Here is an 18,271-nt window from a genome sequence, read left to right on the forward strand (position 1 = left end):
ACATTTCAAGACTTTGGTGTTTGTTTTTTATGAAATGTTTGATTTTCTTTATACTAAGTGAAAGGTAAAGGTGTTCTCTTAACATTTCTCATGGGTTTTCTTTTCCATAGATTGTAAAGGCAATTCATTGCATAAGTTGTACTACGCCTGGGTCATGTCATCTATATTGCCATTTACCCCACCTGTTGTGAAGAGACTGTTAGGGTGGAAGAAGTCTGCTGGTGGTTCAGGAGGGGCTGGCGGAGGTGAACAGAACGGTCAGGAAGAAAAATGGTGTGAGAAAGCAGTGAAAAGCTTGGTCAAGAAGTTGAAGAAGACAGGACAACTGGATGAGCTTGAAAAAGCAATCACCACTCAGAACTGCAATACAAAATGTGTTACAATACCAAGGTAAGAACTCTTTAAAGCAGAACCTGATCCCAAACCAATTGCTAATCTAAGCATGTTTTGTGTCTGTTTAAATTATTCTAGCAAGGCTCATAAGGATCTTGAATATCAGTTTGCATAGGGTTACTTTCCCTGTGGAGATATCGGTCTTTGTTTTAATGTATTTTACTATAAATGTTGCTGGTATTGCGCAGTGATCTGAACAGCAAGATTACTAATTACATTTCAGTTAAAGTATATTTTGAAATACCTTTTTCAGCAGGCTTCAGTCATCTAATCACATGAAAATGTCATCTTACAGTTTTGAATAGTTACCTCAAGTCAGTGGTATAAACCCATATTTACTCTGCAAACCGGTCTTGATTTATCAGAATTGGTTCCAGAACGTCTGTTTGCCATCTCTTTGCATTACAAGGAAAATCTAGATTTCTTCTAATCCTTCAAACAATGACCATAGAAGGAGGCAGATACATGTGGTGAAATGGGAAGTATTCCCAGATCAGAGTACAGGTTCTTTTTTTTTTTTTTAAATGAGTTTTTCTTACAGAATAGTGTTCTTCTGGCATCCAGGCCAGGGGGAAAGTCACATAATCAGGGACTGTAGACACTAATACAGCTAAGAAGAAGCTAGCTTTGATTAGGTAGCAATCCAAGTGGGTTATAAAAAGTAAATGATGATTTTAGAAGTTGTCACTCCTAACAGAACTGAAAAGAATAGTCAATGCAGATATCAAGAAGGTGAGCAAAGAAGAAAGTTGGAAGAGCAACAGAAGGAAAAGGCATGTGGGTAATGAAGGGAATGCCTGTTCGCTTCCAAGCACAATACAAGGTGTTGGTTATTACCTATAAAGCCCTACATGGCTTGGGCCCGAGTTACTTGAGGGACTGCATCTCCCCATATAATCTGCCCCGCACATTCAGAACAACCGGGAAGAACTTGTTGGAAATTCCACCTTCTAAATATGTTATTACTTCCCAGATGGCCTTCTCAGTAGCGGCCCCACAAATCTGGAATAGTCTTCCCGACGAGTTCCGTCTTATCACCCCCCTGGAAACATTTAAAAAGAGGCTTAAAATCTTCCTCTTCTATCAAGCCTTCCCCCCTGGAAAATGAAGTTGTGTACTCTGATCCCATTGATTCTCTACCTCACCCTGCTGATTGATTGATTGAATGATTGTTTTTAGATTGTATATTGTATTTAGTGCTCTTGGTTTTATCTATTTTATGATGTTTTTGTAATTGGTTTTAAACTCTATGTAAACCGCTTTGATCTTTTTGGAAAAGCGGTATATAAATAAAAAATATTATTATTATTATAAAAGGCATATTTATGGTAATACCTAAATTCTTTCAAAACTCTTCAAATAGCTTGGTCTTGAGCCTTATCATGTTCATAATCAGCACTTTCAGTTGTGCTTGAAAAACACTTGTGCTTGAAAAAACAGTGGAGGTGTTCCAGCAAGGGAATTGTGTGTTTTCTGTAGCAAGCCCTGATATTTGATGTTTTTAATCTGTTTTTTTTTCTTTTTTCTATATGGTAATTTTATCTATTCATCTTTTAATTGTTATTATCTTAGAATGTACGCCTTGGGCAGGCTTTTATTTACTCCTAATTTTACCGACTTTGTACAGCGCTGTGTATAATTACAGCGCTATAGAATAAATTAAGAATTAAATAGAATAGAATTAAAATAAAGTTTAATAATAATAATAATAATAATAGTTAACAATATGGCTGTGCCAGGTGACATTTCTGAATACTCTTCAAAAGCAGCCTGATGTTGAATGTATTCTAGTAATCCAGACGAGATGTAACTAAGACATGTATCACCATGGCCAAGTCAGATATCCCAAGGAACGGGTCTGATTGGCACACTTGTTTTAACCATGCAAATGCATTCATGGACATTGCAGAAACCCAAGCACCCATGTTCAGGACTTAGCACAGGAGTACATTATAACTGCAAACCTACATCTTCAGGAGAAGTCTAACACTGTCCAGCGCAGGCTGAATCCCCATTCTCTGATTTACCTTTTGACTGACCAGAAGCAACTCTGCTTTTTGTGCACAGTTTGTTGACTTTAGTCTGTTACTGCTGATGAGCACTTGTTTAGAACTGAAACAGTTTCCTTGGATGGAGGTGGAAAGGAGACATGGAGATAGGTGTCATTAGCATCTTGATGACACCAAACCCTAAACTTTTGGACAGCCTCTTCCAGTGGTTTCAAGTATATATTGAATTGTATGAGGGTCAAAACAGAACCCTGCGTGACCTCACAGGCCAGTGACAAAGAGTTGGAACAGAAGTCCTCCACTACCATCTTCTAGGTTTGCCACTACAATCTGAAGCCAGATTGAAATGGTTCCAGCTCCAGATAATTAATCTCATTAAGGAATCCATGTAGTTGGGTGGCCACCATCTTATCTAGGTCCATGTAGTGGGAGGTCAACACACGCTCCAGTACCTTGGCCAGAAATGCAGTGTTGGAGACTGGTTGGTAATTATTGTATCCAGTTGTTCATAGTCAGAAATGTAATTGTGTCTCGTTGGTTTCATCTGCCACTGAGAAATGTGAAAACAAATCCATGTTTGTGGTTTGTTTGACATTACATTTTAGCCAGGATTTCTGGCTTTTTGCTGTCCTAATAAGCAAGAACACTAAGCCAAAATAAATTCTGGCCAATTATTCTAGCTTATTAAGCAACAGCAAGCCAGGGTGTAAGTGGCGTACTAAAAGGAATGCAGATTGAGGATTTCTTGTTTGTTTTGAAGTTCCCTACTGGGCAGGATCAGCCAAGAAAATGATTGGGCAACAAATACCAACAGACTTGTTAATTCCAAGAATCCAAAATTTTGAACCAGTGCATGAAATCACAAGCAGCATAAGTGCAACAGGACAAAAAAAAAGTACACAGAAATTTAAAACATTAAATTTAAAACTGAGAGCCGCAAACTAGATGAGTGAGTTAACAGCAAGTCACAGAGAGAAAATTGATTTTAAGTCCCTCTTTGCTGGTGATAAAGCTGGTGATAATGCCACCAGCCACTTTTTAACAATAAAACCCACTCTGTAGTTGGTTATGAAGGATAAGCTTTAAACCTAATAAAGCTAAATGGTAACAATTCAAAGAGCTGTTGGTATTTGTTTGATTTTACCAAATGCTCTTATCCACACACATATCAAGAGCTCTTGTAGAGACATGGTACACACATATTTTGACAAAAAGTGGATTAATTAACTCAGTTGCAAAAGATTGTAAGTATCATAAAATGTCTATAGGAAGAATAAAATATCTCTAGCACTGGAGACTTGTCTTGAGACAGAGAAAGAGAAGTTTGAGTTAGAGTGGTGGCTTGCCAAGTAATAATAAATAAAATAAATAAAATTTTTATTTCTATACCGCACCTTCCAAAGATCAGGGCGGTTCACAACAGGATAAAACAATACAAGTAAACAACACACATTAATATAAAAATACATACAGTAAAATAAGAATAAACTAAAAGCCCCGTTAGCCGATCCTCTTGCTCTTAAAGAGGAAGGGAGGTCTATTAGGATTTTATTCGGGGAATGCAGACTGAAATAGAAAGGTTTTTAAGTCCTTTCTAAGTTGGGCCAGGGAGGTGGCCGAGCGGAGCTCTGTGGGCAGCGTGTTCCAAAGGGCCGGGGCGGCGATGGAAAAAGTCCTCCTCATAGTGGAGGTGAGCCTAGCCCCCGGTACCCTAAGTAATTGCTGCCCAGATGTTCTGAGGGTGCGGGACGGAATATACGGGGAGAGGCGGTCCTTCAGGTATCCCGGGCCCAAGCCATTTAGGGCTTTATAGGTAATCACCAACGCCTTATATTGTGCCCGGAAGCGAATGGGCAGCCAATGGAGGTCTTTTAACACCGGTGTTATATGGCTGGCCCTGGAAGTACCAGTGACCAGCCTGGCTGCCATATTCTGCACCATTTGTAGCTTCCGGGTTTGGTATAAGGGTTGCCCCATGTAGAGTACATTGCAGAAGTCCAGTCTCGAGGTTACCAGAGCATATACCACAGTTTCAAGGTCCCTCTGGGTCAGGTATGGGCGCAGCTGGCGAATAAGCCGAAGCTGATAGCAGGTGTTCTTGACCGTCGCATTCACCTGAGCAGTCAGGTGAAGCGACGAGTCAAGAAGCACCCCCAGACTGTGCACGGAGTCCTTCACAGGGAGCGTGACCCCGTTCAGGACAGGTGGAACCACCGCCATTCCTGGACCAGGGGAACCTATCACAAGTACCTTCGTTTTCTCTGGATTCAGCTTGAGTCGGTTTTCCCTCATCCAGCCCATTACTGACTCCAGACAGGCCACGAGAGGAGAGACGCCATCCTCAGTCACTGCATCAGTCGGAGACATAGAGAAAATTATTTGGGTGTCATCAGTGTACTGATAACCCCGCGCCCCATGTCTCCGGATGATCTCTCCCAGCGGTTTCATGTAAATGTTAAATAGCATGGGAGACAGAATGGCTCCTTGAGGGACCCCGGTTTTAAGGGCCCGCTCATCGGAGCACACGTCTCCCAGCTGCACCATCTGGAACCTCCCAGAGAGGTAGGACCGGAACCACTGGAGCGCAGTGCCCCCGATTCCCACCTCAGCCAGGCGTTCCAGAAGGATACCATGGTCTATGGTATCGAAAGCCGCTGAGATGTCCAAGAGCACCAACAGGGACACGCTTCCCCTGTCGATGCCCAGACGGAGATCATCGACCAAGGCGACCATGGCCGTCTCAACCCCGTAACCCGCCCGAAAGCCAGTTTGAAATGGGTCCAGATAATCCGTTTCATCCAAGACTGACTGAAGCTGGATTGCAACCGCCCTCTCGATCACCTTCCCCAGAAATGGCAGCAGTGAAACTGGCCGATAATTATTATGTACCAGGGGGTCGAGGGAGGTCTTTTTTAATAAAGGTTTAACAATGGCCAATTTTAAATCAGATGGAAATTGCCCTTCCCTCAAAGATGTATTAATAATCCGGCGTAACAGTGAAGTTACTGCCGGTCCCCCCTGGGCCGCTAGCCACGAGGGGCAGGGATCGAGAGAGCAGGTTGTCTTCCGAACACTTCCGAGGATCTTGTCCACATCATCGGTACTTACCAACTCAAACTGATCCAGTTTAATGGAGTCCACGGAGGCTCTGGACGCCTCTACCCTAGGTTCTGCTATAATGTCGGCGTTAAGACCTTCGCTTATCCGAGAGGTTTTATCCGCGAAGAAGTTATTAAATTGGTCACAGCAGGCCTTAGAAGGTTCAAGGATCTGGTTCAGGGCGGGAGGGAGCTGAGTTAGCTCCCTGACCACTCTGAACAACTCTGCTGGACGCGACTCCGCGGACGCAATACGAGCACCATAGAACGAGTTCTTAGCTGCTCGTATCGCCTCTCCGTAGTCCTCTAACAGTTGGTCTAGGAGAGCCTTGTCGTCTAAGCAAAGGTGTTTCCGCCAACGGTACTCTAGCCGTCGCAGTTCCCGCTTCCTTGCCCGGAGATCTTCCGTATACCAGGGCTTGCACTTGGAAGCGGGTCTGAGAGGGCGCTTGGGAGCGATACTGTGTATAGCCGTAGAGAGACCGGTATTCCAAATACCAGTCAGGGCATCAACAGAGTCGCCGTCACTTCCAACCATGTATCCCTCTAGGGCTTCCTGGAACCTTTTGGGTTTCATCAGCCTTCGAGGGTGGACCATCCTAATAGGTCCACCACCCCCGGGGGGGATCTGGGTAGAGACCTTGATTTTAGCCTCTACCAGGAAATGATCTGTCCATGGCAGGGGTGAAATATTAGTTATTTCCGCCCACGGATTATCCGCCTCCGAACAGAAGACCAAATCGAGCGTATTACCCGCGCAATGCGTAGGACCCGAAATCAGCTGGGACAGGCCCATGGCCGCTATGGTATCCATGAATTCGCGAGCCGCACCGGATGGAACATAGCTGGCCGTGAGGGAGATGTTGAAGTCGCCCAGGACAAGTAGCCTGGGCGTCTCCAGCATCAGTTCAGCGACCAGCTGTGTCAGCTCGTTAAGGGAGTCCATTAGTGCACGGGGTGGCCGATACACCAACAGAATCCCTAGACCTTCCCTCGCTTTTAGGGTCAGGTAAATACACTCGGTGTAGGACGTCTGTCGGATGTGGTTCCTGGTGAGGGACACGGTGTTCCTATGTATCAAGGCCACACCCCCCCCCGCCCACCTAACCTGGGCTGGTCCTTCACCGAGAACCCAGCAGGCAGGGCCTGAGCCCACACAGCATCCCCTTCAGGCCCAAGCCAGGTCTCGGTAATGCAAGCCAGATCACAATTTTGGTCCTCCAACAGATCGTGGAGGATGTGGGACTTGTTGTTAATTGATCTGGCATTGCACAGGAGCAGCGACAGGGTTTGTTGCACGGTTGGAGTGACCCTCAGGTCCCTTAGGTTGGGAGGGGGACAGGAAGGGGAGATAGATATGACGCATCGATCTCGCCTTCCCCTGGAACGCAAGTCCCTTCTCCCACCGCCATACCTCCCCCTGCCCCACACTACCTCAATAGGAGCTCCGCCCATGACGATGTTATCCCCTTCCTCCCCGGCCCATGCATCCCCCACATCCATAACCTCCCCCCACCCGTCCCGAGCAAATTAAGAGAGCAGAGGTTAGCCACCTCAGGCATCCTCTGCTCTAAGGCTAACCCACAACCTCCCTAAGCCCAATAAAAGCTGCGCAACTGCGCAGCTGCGTAGCTGTGCAGTGATAGCGCTGTGGGGTTCCGCAGCGGTCCCCTTTGCAGTCCATGGGCGGCACTCCCGGGGCGGTGCGCAGCTGCGCACCTCCGACACCCCGGGAGGAGGCCGCCCGGCAGAAACACGGCTCTGGCAGCGGTGTCCGGCGAGGAGGTGGAGGGGGTGTGGCAGGAAGGTCCGGACGCCCGGCTTTATGCTCACTGCTCTCGGTAATGCAAGCCAGATCACAATTTTGGTCCTCCAACAGATCGTGGAGGATGTGGGACTTGTTGTTAATTGATCTGGCATTGCACAGGAGCAGCGACAGGGTTTGTTGCACGGTTGGAGTGACCCTCAGGTCCCTTAGGTTGGGAGGGGGACAGGAAGGGGAGATAGATATGACGCATCGATCTCGCCTTCCCCTGGAACGCAAGTCCCTTCTCCCACCGCCATACCTCCCCCTGCCCCACACTACCTCAATAGGAGCTCCGCCCATGACGATGTTATCCCCTTCCTCCCCGGCCCATGCATCCCCCACATCCATAACCTCCCCCCACCCGTCCCGAGCAAATTAAGAGAGCAGAGGTTAGCCACCTCAGGCATCCTCTGCTCTAAGGCTAACCCACAACCTCCCTAAGCCCAATAAAAGCTGCGCAACTGCGCAGCTGCGTAGCTGTGCAGTGATAGCGCTGTGGGGTTCCGCAGCGGTCCCCTTTGCAGTCCATGGGCGGCACTCCCGGGGCGGTGCGCAGCTGCGCACCTCCGACACCCCGGGAGGAGGCCGCCCGGCAGAAACGCGGCTCTGGCAGCGGTGTCCGGCGAGGAGGTGGAGGGGGTGTGGCAGGAAGGTCCGGACGCCCGGCTTTATGCTCACTGCTCTCACCTGGTGAGCCTCTTCCTTGCCTTCCCCCCAGATGTCCCTTAAAGAGCCCTTCCCCGGCTGCCGCAAAACGCCAAGGGCAGCCAAAAGTAAAAACAGAGTCCCGCAGCGGTCCCCTTTGCAGTCCGTGGGCGGCACTCCCGGGGCGGTGCGCAGCTGCGCACCTCCGACACCCCGGGAGGAGGCCGCCCGGCAGAAACGCGGCTCTGGCAGCGGTGTCCGGCGAGGCATAGAGTAGAGTAGAGTAGGCATAGAGAAATGGTGAGAGGCAGGTCTAGGGAGGCCAGAGTGTATAATTCAGGTAATTTCTAGAACAGGCTGAAAAAAAGTCAAAGCAGGTATACATTTTGGGCAGCAGGGGGAGAAAGGACAAGATAAATGACTACTTTTATTACCATCTTGTAGACAGTTACTGGTTAGATGCTACCGTAGCCTTTTTATTCCTTTGATTACAAATTCAAAGTACTTTAGATAATAGGGTGAAAAGGAAGTCAAGGGCTTTTATAGGAAAGAAGAGCAATGGAATCTAGCTAAATGTGGGTATGTCGTTGTATCTCGCCCAAGACCATGAAAGACTTAAATGCCCTCAATTTCCAGAATGTCCACCCCTAGAAAACTAAGCTGCTAGACATAGCAATTAAAAGCTGTGAGTAGCTACAAGACTGTGGTTGTATATCCAGAATGGGAGGGCTGTTAGTGTTACACCTAGAAAAAATGAGATTTCAGTGTAAGTAGTTTATGTCACATATGAAAGATGGCTGGAAAAATATTACATTGTTTATTACATTTCCTGATTTATGCTGAGTGGCTATCTTTAAGTGACCCCTGGGATAGAAAAAAGATCTTTTCATAGATATCAGTGGAGAAAACCAATGTTTTTGCATGTCTGGAAATGATCCAGATTTGTTTATCCTGTGCTCAAGACTAGAGTAGTTAGACCCCTGCAATTTGTATGGCAGCATTTGTTATAGTGCCTTATTTGTTCCTCATACTAATCAATGTTTAAGTCGTCCTGTGATTTATACAGCCAGAATTGTACCACATGCACAGGGTAGACCTCAAGGTTCACAGAAGCTCAAAACCATTGTTTGGGGAGTGGGAGAGATACCAAACTATGAATTAAGAACATGATGGCAAGAAATCTTGAATGGGAGGTGAGAACAGAATAGAATGGCTGTAGAGGAAGGGGAGAGCAAGAGAGATACCAATCTATGAAAAGCTGAAAGAGTTTCTCTCTTTTTTTATCAGTTCCTGATTCTCAAAGAGATGCTATTGTAAAATGTTCTCTGAAATAGAAGCAAGAGGTGTCTGTAGATATCAAAAGAGAAGTCAAGATTTTAAGGTAGATGAAATTGAGCATGAGTGTGGCTATTTCATTTGGCCTCGCCAGACAGTCCCTATGGAGGCCAAGGAAAACAGCACATAGGTTAGTAATGCTCATTGAGTGTTGCGTGCTTTCAGGTCATTTCTGACTTAGGGAGACCCTAAGGTGAACCTATCATTGGGTGTTTCTTGGTAAAATTTATTCAGAGAGAAGTTTCCTGTTGCCTTCCTCTGTGGCTGAGGAAGTGTGACTCACCCAAGGTCATCCAGTGGCTTTCCATGGCTGAGCAGAGATTCAAACCCTGGTCTTTCTTAGTCCAGAACTATACTGGCTCTCTGGAGAGTGGGTAGAGGGAGGAATTAAATGGTCTCGATGAACTGGAACCATGAGACATGTTCTGTGCATTGTTGCAAGGTCCCATGCTATTATGGTGCACACATCATTTGTATATTCAATATTGTGGTGGAGGGTGTGCATTTTTGTGTTTGCACATGGTGACCCTATTTATTTCATAGGATTTTTTAAAGCAAGGAATAGTCAGAGATGGTTTTGTTAATTCTTTTCTTTGACAGCCTACAGAACCTGGTAGGCTCCTTAGGTTCTGCAAAATGAAATATTTCATGTTGGCATTAAGCATTCTTTATGGGTGTTCTCCCCCCACCTAATGCAGGAAAGGTCGATCCCTTTACTTAATAGGGTCTTTGACAGTACTGTGAGATACCTTTACATAAAGGTTCAAGAAAACCTTTTGCTTTCTTTCTATAAAGCACATGTGGAGAAAATGTGATCCTCCAATGTTGGTCTGAACTCCTGTGATTCCTCTCCATTGTCAATGTTGGCTAGGGCTGTTCGGAATTTCAGTCCAATATTGGGAGGGAAATAGTTTCTCCGATGTGGCTGTAAAGAATAAGAAGCAGGAAGAGGAATAAAGGTGGGTTACAGACCGCCCGTTTGGGGCGGCCTGCACCCGCCCCTTTCCCCGGTGTATCGGGGCCTCAGCTGCCAGACCGGCAGCCTCTGAGGCCCTGATCCGCCGCTTTGCAGGCTGCGGGGAAGCGGCAAAAGGCCGCTTCCCCGCAGCCTGGAAAGGGGTGTCCTTGGTGCTTCAAGCCCCAAGGACACCCCGTGGCGGCGGGGAGGAGGAGAAAGGGACTGCTTGGCCCCTTTCTCCCATGTGTCGCTGGGCGCAGCCGTCTGAAGGCTGCGCCCAGCGACGCAAAGCAGGAAGGAGCTCCGAAACGGAGCTCCTTCCGGGGTTGCGCAAAGGGCGCACTATGCGCCGCGGTGCGGCCTCAATACACCACAACCGCGCCGCCTCATTTGGAGGCGGCACAGTCGTGACATATTGATGGTGGCGGCCATTTTGTGCGCGCAGAGTGCGTACTAGGGTTAGGGGGTTGCGGAAGCACCGCCCCTTCCTAACCCTAGTACGCGCTCATCGCATACTTATATTGCGGTCTGTAACCTGCCAAAATTACAGTTCTCATGGTATATGGCAGTAGGCTTGTATGTGATCTGTATTGCAATCACTTTAACATATTCAGAAATGGCATATATCAAAAGCAGGAGGACTGGACAACAATATGGCAGATGTTCCTCTATCTAAATGAAAAGTAAATGTATACATGTCTTGAAATGTATAATCCTCTTCTGGCAACTCTCTCTCTGTGGAGATCTAAAAGGTTCAGAGGATTCCCTGGAAACAGATGCTGATAAGAAGACTTCAGAAGAAATTGGACCCCAGGATATTTTGAATTTTGGATCATGGCCTGATCCGTTCCATCTGTTTTTAATGTTTGCTGCCCTTTCTTAATGTACAACGTGGTATGCACTAAATAAGGCTGTGGTTAGCATTTACATTTCTTATCATACAGAGGCTGCTTGAAAAATTGGCATAAGAATTTAAAATTATAAGGAAGGTATGTAAGCCTGTTTTGTGGATTTTTGAACATCTTTCAAAATAAAAAGGTGGGGTGTATATTATTGGTAAAACAAAGTATGATGCCGTAGAGGGTGTAACTCAGTATTAAATCACATGTATTGTATGCAGATGGTTCTACATTCAGTCCCCATCATCTCCAGGTGGGGCTAGGAAAGCATCCTGAAAATTTAAAGAGCCCATATAGGTCAATGTCAGCAGTATTCCCTAAATATCTCCATGACCTCACTCAATATAAAGCAACTTCCAGTGTTCCTGTAAGATGCAAGAATTTTCTGTTTTAGGACAAATCTTGCCCTAAGAGGCTTTTTAAAGAGTAGATGGCAGGCTTGTTGCAGCAGCAGTGATAGTCAGAAACATGGTTTTGTTTTAATAGCCAGAATTGAACCATTACCATTCCTAAATCAGTTTGTCCTTAGCTTAGGGATGCAGAATAGTAACCCCCACCTCTGAATTTAAGAAAATCAGTATTATTCTGTGGGGATGGTATCTTCTTGCAGTCTAAAAAGAATAATTTAACACATCAGAGTGATTTTGCTTATTTAAAAGGACTTGGCACAATCCCCAATGGCCATGCTGTAGAGCAAACTGGATATAGTCTTTGGACCATATGTTTGACATCTCCGTGCTTGAGATCTTAGTCTAATTCCTTTGCAAGCAGGCAACTCAAACATAAAAATCAATAATAAAGCTGCAGGCTAATATGCATTTTTCCATGAAGTTTTTCTGTATTGCCTTCCTCCTTGTTTATTGCTCCTGTTAACCCTCTGGAATCATGTTGCAACTATAGTTGAGAGTGTTAATCTTCTTTTTTATGTTATTTGCTTCTTTTAAAAAATAACACATTAATGAAAGACAGAAGATGACTGCATGACCCATCTCCAAAGAACCACTCAGTTTTATCTAAACCATGGCTTTGAGACTTGGACTACAAAGTCATGTGTTGCTCAGTGAATAATTTGCAATCTACCTATCTGCTGTGAAGGTTTAAACTGTTGACTGAAAAAGTAGGTCTTCTTCCAAGGTTGTTGCTCACTGTTTGTGCTTTAAAAAGTAATACTTGAATGGAAACCCAATTCTATTAATTGGTGAATGTTATAATTACAACTTAATCTCATTCTCAAAATTAGGTTTTGCACTTGGCCCTCCACATTTGCAGACTTGATACTCATGATTTTGATTATTTGTGAGGTCAAAACTGAGTGCACACACACTCCTCCCTCCCTCCCTCCCTCCCTCCCAGGCTTTTCCCCTAAGGGAAACCCAAACAGAAGAGGGGCAGGATCTCCTCAAAATCCATTATTAATTTCTCATTTTCCATCTCTTCTTCAGAGTAGAGTTCCCTCTATTTCATTTGGTATATACAATTGAAAGTGTGGGAAGAAGAAGTGATTGTGGGCCACCACTGCAGAGTGCAGTCCCTCAGATTGCTGTAGTATCTGCTTGCATGTTTTCTCATAGCACTGAGGAGTTGGGGGAAGGAGGTTCCTTGGGTCACATTACTGCCAATTCTTTACCTTTCTCCTGCCACACCATAAAATCTGGCTACAGCAATTCCTTGACATTAGGAAGTAAAATTGAACCACATACAATATTGGTGAAAGGGAGTTGAAGAATTAATAAGTAATTGCCATGATTGGAGAGGTACTTTTAAAGGGAAACAACAATTATACTTGCAGCCAAATTTAGTCCACCAGGAAGATGTTTTCTATTCTAGGTCAGTGGTTCTCAAATCTTGGGTGCTGTACAGACTGCCCAAAGGGGCAGCCTGCAGCAACCCCTTTTAGTGCCAGATCGGGGTAGTGGCAATTGCATGCCGCAACCCTGATCTCACCTTTCCGTGGTGCAAAAGGGAGCCGCAAAAAGCGTCTCCTTTCTATGCTGCGGAAAGGGCACCATAGCCGCCAGTGCCGTGGCTTTTTGGCACTCCTTTGGCACTCTGTCATCTGGACACAGCGCCAGAGGAGTGCCGTGATGCCGTCCATATGATGTGGTGTGTGGCATCACACTGACCTGAGGGCGGCATTGGGGCGTGCATTGTGTAGACGCCACACCCCTACTCCACCCCCAAGCCATCCAAAGATGCTAGTTGGTACACCCTCTTAGTCCTCCAAATGGTTTGGGCTTCAGCTCCCATAATTCCTGATCGTTGGGCAAGTTGGCTGGGGCTTTTGGGAGATGAAATCCAAAACAAATGGAGAACTAAAGGTTGAGAACTACGGTTCTAGGTGTTATTTTTTTGTTTGTTTGTTTGTTTCAAGAAAGTACTGAAAAGGAAAATGTTACTGAGTTTGGGATAAAACATCTTTGGTGACTGATGGGCTCTGTTTTGCCCGATGAAGTGTGTGCAGATGTAGACACTACCTCTTCAAAGGCTGGAGATAATTTGGAGCCTTATGGAATGAATTGCCAAAGCATTTGAAAAAAATTTGGCAGTTGGATCAAGAGATACATAATGATATTGGTTATTGGAACAAATCAGCTAAAATAATAACAGCCAACTCATTGCTAGCAATCTCATTTGCCTTTATAATATTTTATTTTAAACACTTAATATCATGGCCTTCAAATCTCCATGACACGTTCTGATGCAAAAAACATGCTTTCATTGTTTTTAGGTGATAGAGGCATTTTGTAATAGGCCTTATGGTGCAAGAAGCATGCTTACGTTTATCACTGTTTTAACAAATTTTATTAAATCTGCAAACTATGAATTGGCACCATTTTAGTCTGTCACAAGTTTTAATAAGTTTATTAATATGACTACTTGACTGATTTAACCTAGTAGGAGTTGTCATGCAATTGTAGATTCTGACTGCTGTACTAATCACTTGAATGTTCAGTTCACACATATGGTATAGAGAGTAATATCTTTGTATAAGGTAACATATTGAGAGAAAATATTTACATATCCACTAGTATCTGAACAAAATGATTGTTCTTAATGTTGAAAAAGGCAAAAACACATTACAGGATCGGTAATTGAGAACAGAGACTAAGTGTAGAGCTTCTTTGGACTCTAAATGGCAAGCTTTCTAAATAATTACATAGGTAGGGATATCAAGTTAGACTGTTGCCATTACCATTGTTCTTTGATTGAATCTACTTGCAAATAAGCATTTATTGAAAATATAGCAAAGGACTTCAGGGTCCAGCCAGTAGTAAAAGAAACTTTCAGGATGGCAGTTTTATCTGTTATTAGTACATTTTGATAAAGAGGCTTGAGCTAGCTTTACTGTTTTAAACACCACAAAGAAATTGGTGTTTAAAATGATCTTTTGTAAAAGATCATCCTGTAATTTTATTGCTCGCAGCTGAATTAACTAATTTCATTGCAGACTCAATCCAGAGCTGCATGAATGGAATTCCTGTTCTTTTCTTCACTCTCTGTACCCCCAGAGCTGGAGGATCCCTCAAGGAGGAGGAATAATAATTCATTGCAAGAAACATGAATTTGGATGCAATCCAAAATGATTTTGAGTACTAGTAGCATGGAAGGCCTCAGATTTTAGAATTTAGCTGCCCAATACTCAAGAGATCCTTCCGTGGTTGTGCATAAAAATCAATCTCTCCTGAAAAGGATTCAAGAGGCTGTATTATGTATGGAGAAACCTCGCATTCTTCAACCTGAAAGCTCTGGGCTAGAAGAACCAATCTGAGAAACACTCACTTCTAGTCAGCTAGCTTCCTTTACTTTAGGCTTTCTGTTTGGTTCTTTCTCTGTCTACTATTTTATTAGAATTCCAGTAGTCTACCAATGTGTTTTAAATTTACAAAGCAGACCACACAAAGATGAAATGTGTTCGTCTTGAAGTACCAAAGGACTCTTTGTTTTGAGGCTAAGATACAAAATGGATGTGGCAATTCTGTTCCTCTCTGTTTTAGTTTGGTGAGAAATCTAGATCTACAAATATCTCCTATTGATGTTTTACTGTAGGGGTAGGGAAAGTGCACCAGGGCCTCTCGGCACCCTCCTTATGTTGCTTAGAGGACATGGAGAGCAATTTTGTAACATTCTTGCCCCCATTCCAGCCATTTTAGACTCTCTTAAAACAAAAAATGATTTGGAATTTGACTTCCAATTCACTTTTTAAAAAGGTCTGTTCTGGGACTGAAGTGGCCCAGGGAACCAAATATTTAGCAAGATCTGTCGTACCCTTTAAAATTTCTTTTAAAATTTAAAATAGAAGGACACAGTTGAATGGGGCTCCATGGCCCATGGAGGGCAGTGTGGCTGCCTAAACAATGGTAGTTGCCCACCTCTGTACATATAACACTTGAGACTAGAGTGCTTAATCTTCTCCTTCAAGATTTAAACAGTTGTGCCTGTTTCAGATGAGTGTATCACTACATGATATTATAGGCAGTAGAAGAACAGCCATGTGTGAATTCATGGAATGACAGTGAGGAGTTTTACTCTAGAGAGCAAGGCCAAAATGAAGGCACTACACCAAGAGTTCCAAACGAGATTGAGGACCTGGCCTTTGTAAACTGAGCTTAAAAGCCTCTAGACCAGGCTTTCTCAACCACAGTACACTGGAACTGTGGTGTTCTACAAGAGATTGCTAGAGGTTGCATAAGAGGTCATGACTGTGAAAAACCCGTGTGTGTGTGTGTGTGCATGCGTGTGCTGTGTGTTATAATTTTTATGCAGGGATTCCCTGAGACCTGAACATTATTTCAAGGCTTCCCTAGGGTGAAGGTTGAGAGAGAAGTCTCTAGATTATAATAACATGACATGGCTTCTTATTATCACTGTGGAAGCTGCTGACTTCTGATTTGCTGAGTAGGAGTGAAATTAAATTTTTCATACTTGGATAAACTAGTTAGAATGTTTGTGCATGTGATTACAGTCAGCCCTTCATATCCATGGATTTTTTTCTCCACGGATTCAGGCGTTGGTGGTTTGGAAATATTTTAAATATATAAATTCTAAAAAGGAAACCTTGATTTGGCCATTTTATACAAGGGACACCATCTTACTGTGCCATTGTATTTAATGGTGCTTGAGCATCCATGGATTTTGGTATCCACAGAGTGATGGGGTGGAGGTGGTCCTGGAATCAAATTGCAGCGGATATCAAGGGACCATTGTATAATGTAAACTCAAAAGTGGTCACAACATTCAGTGTCTGCCTGAAGGAAGAAGTGTGATAGAATAATGTCATGGAATATTTTTTCCTTTTGATCAAAGGAGGCTAGGGCAGGTTCTAACAAGTGAGTAAATCTGCCATTGAAATGGCAAGTGGTTTTTCTTTGCACTCCATTGCATCATCAGTTACCTATGTCCTAGGTCTGCTGTGTTCTTATACTGCTGTAAGTATTCCATTCTAAGTCGCAGTGGCAGCATGATGGCAGTGAGGAGAAAAAAGCTGCGTGGTTACTGTTAAGAAAGGAAGCCCAGTTCTTTGTGATGGTCATCTGGGGGAGGGGGAAAGCTGCCTATTCAAAGTAGTTGTTTTGTTGAATGCCAGTCTAAGGAGAGGAGGTCCCTGGAATTAAAAGTTAGACACTGACAATGGTGGCTTGCAAAATTCCATATCCCATGGAAATTTTGAAAACCCAGTGTGCTTTTTACTTCAAGGCCACCCCCTCCCCAATGCTGACACTGAAGAAATAGACTGCTTGGAGTCCTCAGCCTTCTTTTCCAGACAATGAAGAATCTGCCTTCCTTCCTTTCTGGTTCTGTCTAACCTAGATAAAATTGTAACAGAAGTTACATAAGTGTAGTGCATCAATTGGATTCCAGTTCTTATCTCACTAACTAATGCAGATCATTACTGCTTGTCAAACTGTGCTTCATAGCATCTCTTGTCTTCACAGATTGTATTGGCTATACTGACCTTTCACCTCTACAGATGTCTAGAGAAATCAGTGGTGAAGTAATACTTACTTGGTGATAGCGGCTGCATCCACACTTCAAGAGCAGTGAAGTTTAAAAATAGTCTCCATTTTATGCAAGCTCTTGAATAAACTGCTCCTTCTAATAAGTTTTTGTATATTTTGGTTGGTACAATTGAAAATAGATGGGAGCTTGTCCTTTTCTTTCAATTGAGAGAATTGCCCTCCTGCAGCTTCCTCCTCCTCCTTGTGATGCTTACATTGCTATCCCTCTAAAAGTGAATCTGGGTGAATTTAATACGTTTTACCCAGAGATATTTTGGACTTTGGTTCTGATTATGCCTCAGTATCATTTTGCACCAAAATCACTTACTTTCTCTATGCACATTTTGTTCATATAATCTGACCATAGACCTCTTTCCCAGATGCCTCAACCCCATAGCTGAATATGCAGTTTTCAAGTACAGTTGAGCCTCAGTATCCATGGATTCTTGATCCACAGATTCAACCATCCATGGCTTGAAAATATTTAACAAATATAAATTCAAAAACAAAACCTTGGTTTTGCCATTTTAGAGAAGAGACACAATTTTACTAAGCCACTGTATTTAATGGGACTTGAGCGCTCACAGATTTTGGTATCCATAGAGGGTCCAGGAACCAAACCCCAACAGATACCAAGGGCCCAATGTATATTATCCTTTACCTAAAGTATCTAATAATTTATTTACTACTTTAATGCTTAAACTTTTGTAGACAGCATTGTATTCTGTTTCCCATAAAAGTTGTATGGCTGTAGAGAATAGTATTCATGGTTGGGGTCAAGAAGCCTCCCTTGTTGATACAGAGTATACCAAAGCTTTTGGAGAGTAGCCTCTTAAAATAAGTCATGGGCAGCCTGACATGGATGGAGATGCTCCCACAGCTGTTTGAGTCCCAAGCCATTTAGGGTATTAACACTGTGCAACCACCATCTTTTATTGTGCTCAAAATTGAATAAAGGCAATGCAGCTTCTTCAGAACGGTGCAGTATGATTCTCCTGGCTATACCAGTTACAGTTCTGGCTGTCATATTGGGCACTATCTGACATTTCTGTTAAAGGAACACTGTAACATATTACAGTTAATCCAGTCAGGAAGCTACAGAACTTGAACCAGTACTGCCAGAGTATGCTT

The 18,271-nt window shown here is 43.9% G+C and overlaps 1 protein-coding gene across 6 annotated transcripts in view; it reads left to right on the forward strand.

Annotated features, from left to right (window-relative positions):
* Nucleotides 1-18,271, forward strand: part of SMAD2 (SMAD family member 2) — a 73,764-nt gene that overhangs the window by 29,124 nt on the left and 26,369 nt on the right. For all 6 annotated transcript variants that reach the window (XM_089497627.1, XM_089497608.1, XM_089497596.1 and 3 more), the window contains exon 2: nt 111-390. In XM_089497627.1, coding sequence (XP_089353753.1) covers nt 155-390 — 236 coding nt within the window. In that variant the 5' untranslated portion in view covers nt 111-154. The remainder of the gene's footprint in view (nt 1-110; nt 391-18,271) is intronic.

The sequence above is a fragment of the Sceloporus occidentalis genome, unplaced genomic scaffold (genome assembly GCF_023333645.1).
Source record: "Sceloporus occidentalis isolate IW3139 unplaced genomic scaffold, rSceOcc1.0.p SCAF_1, whole genome shotgun sequence".
In the NCBI taxonomy this organism is placed as follows: Eukaryota; Metazoa; Chordata; class Lepidosauria; order Squamata; family Phrynosomatidae; genus Sceloporus; species Sceloporus occidentalis.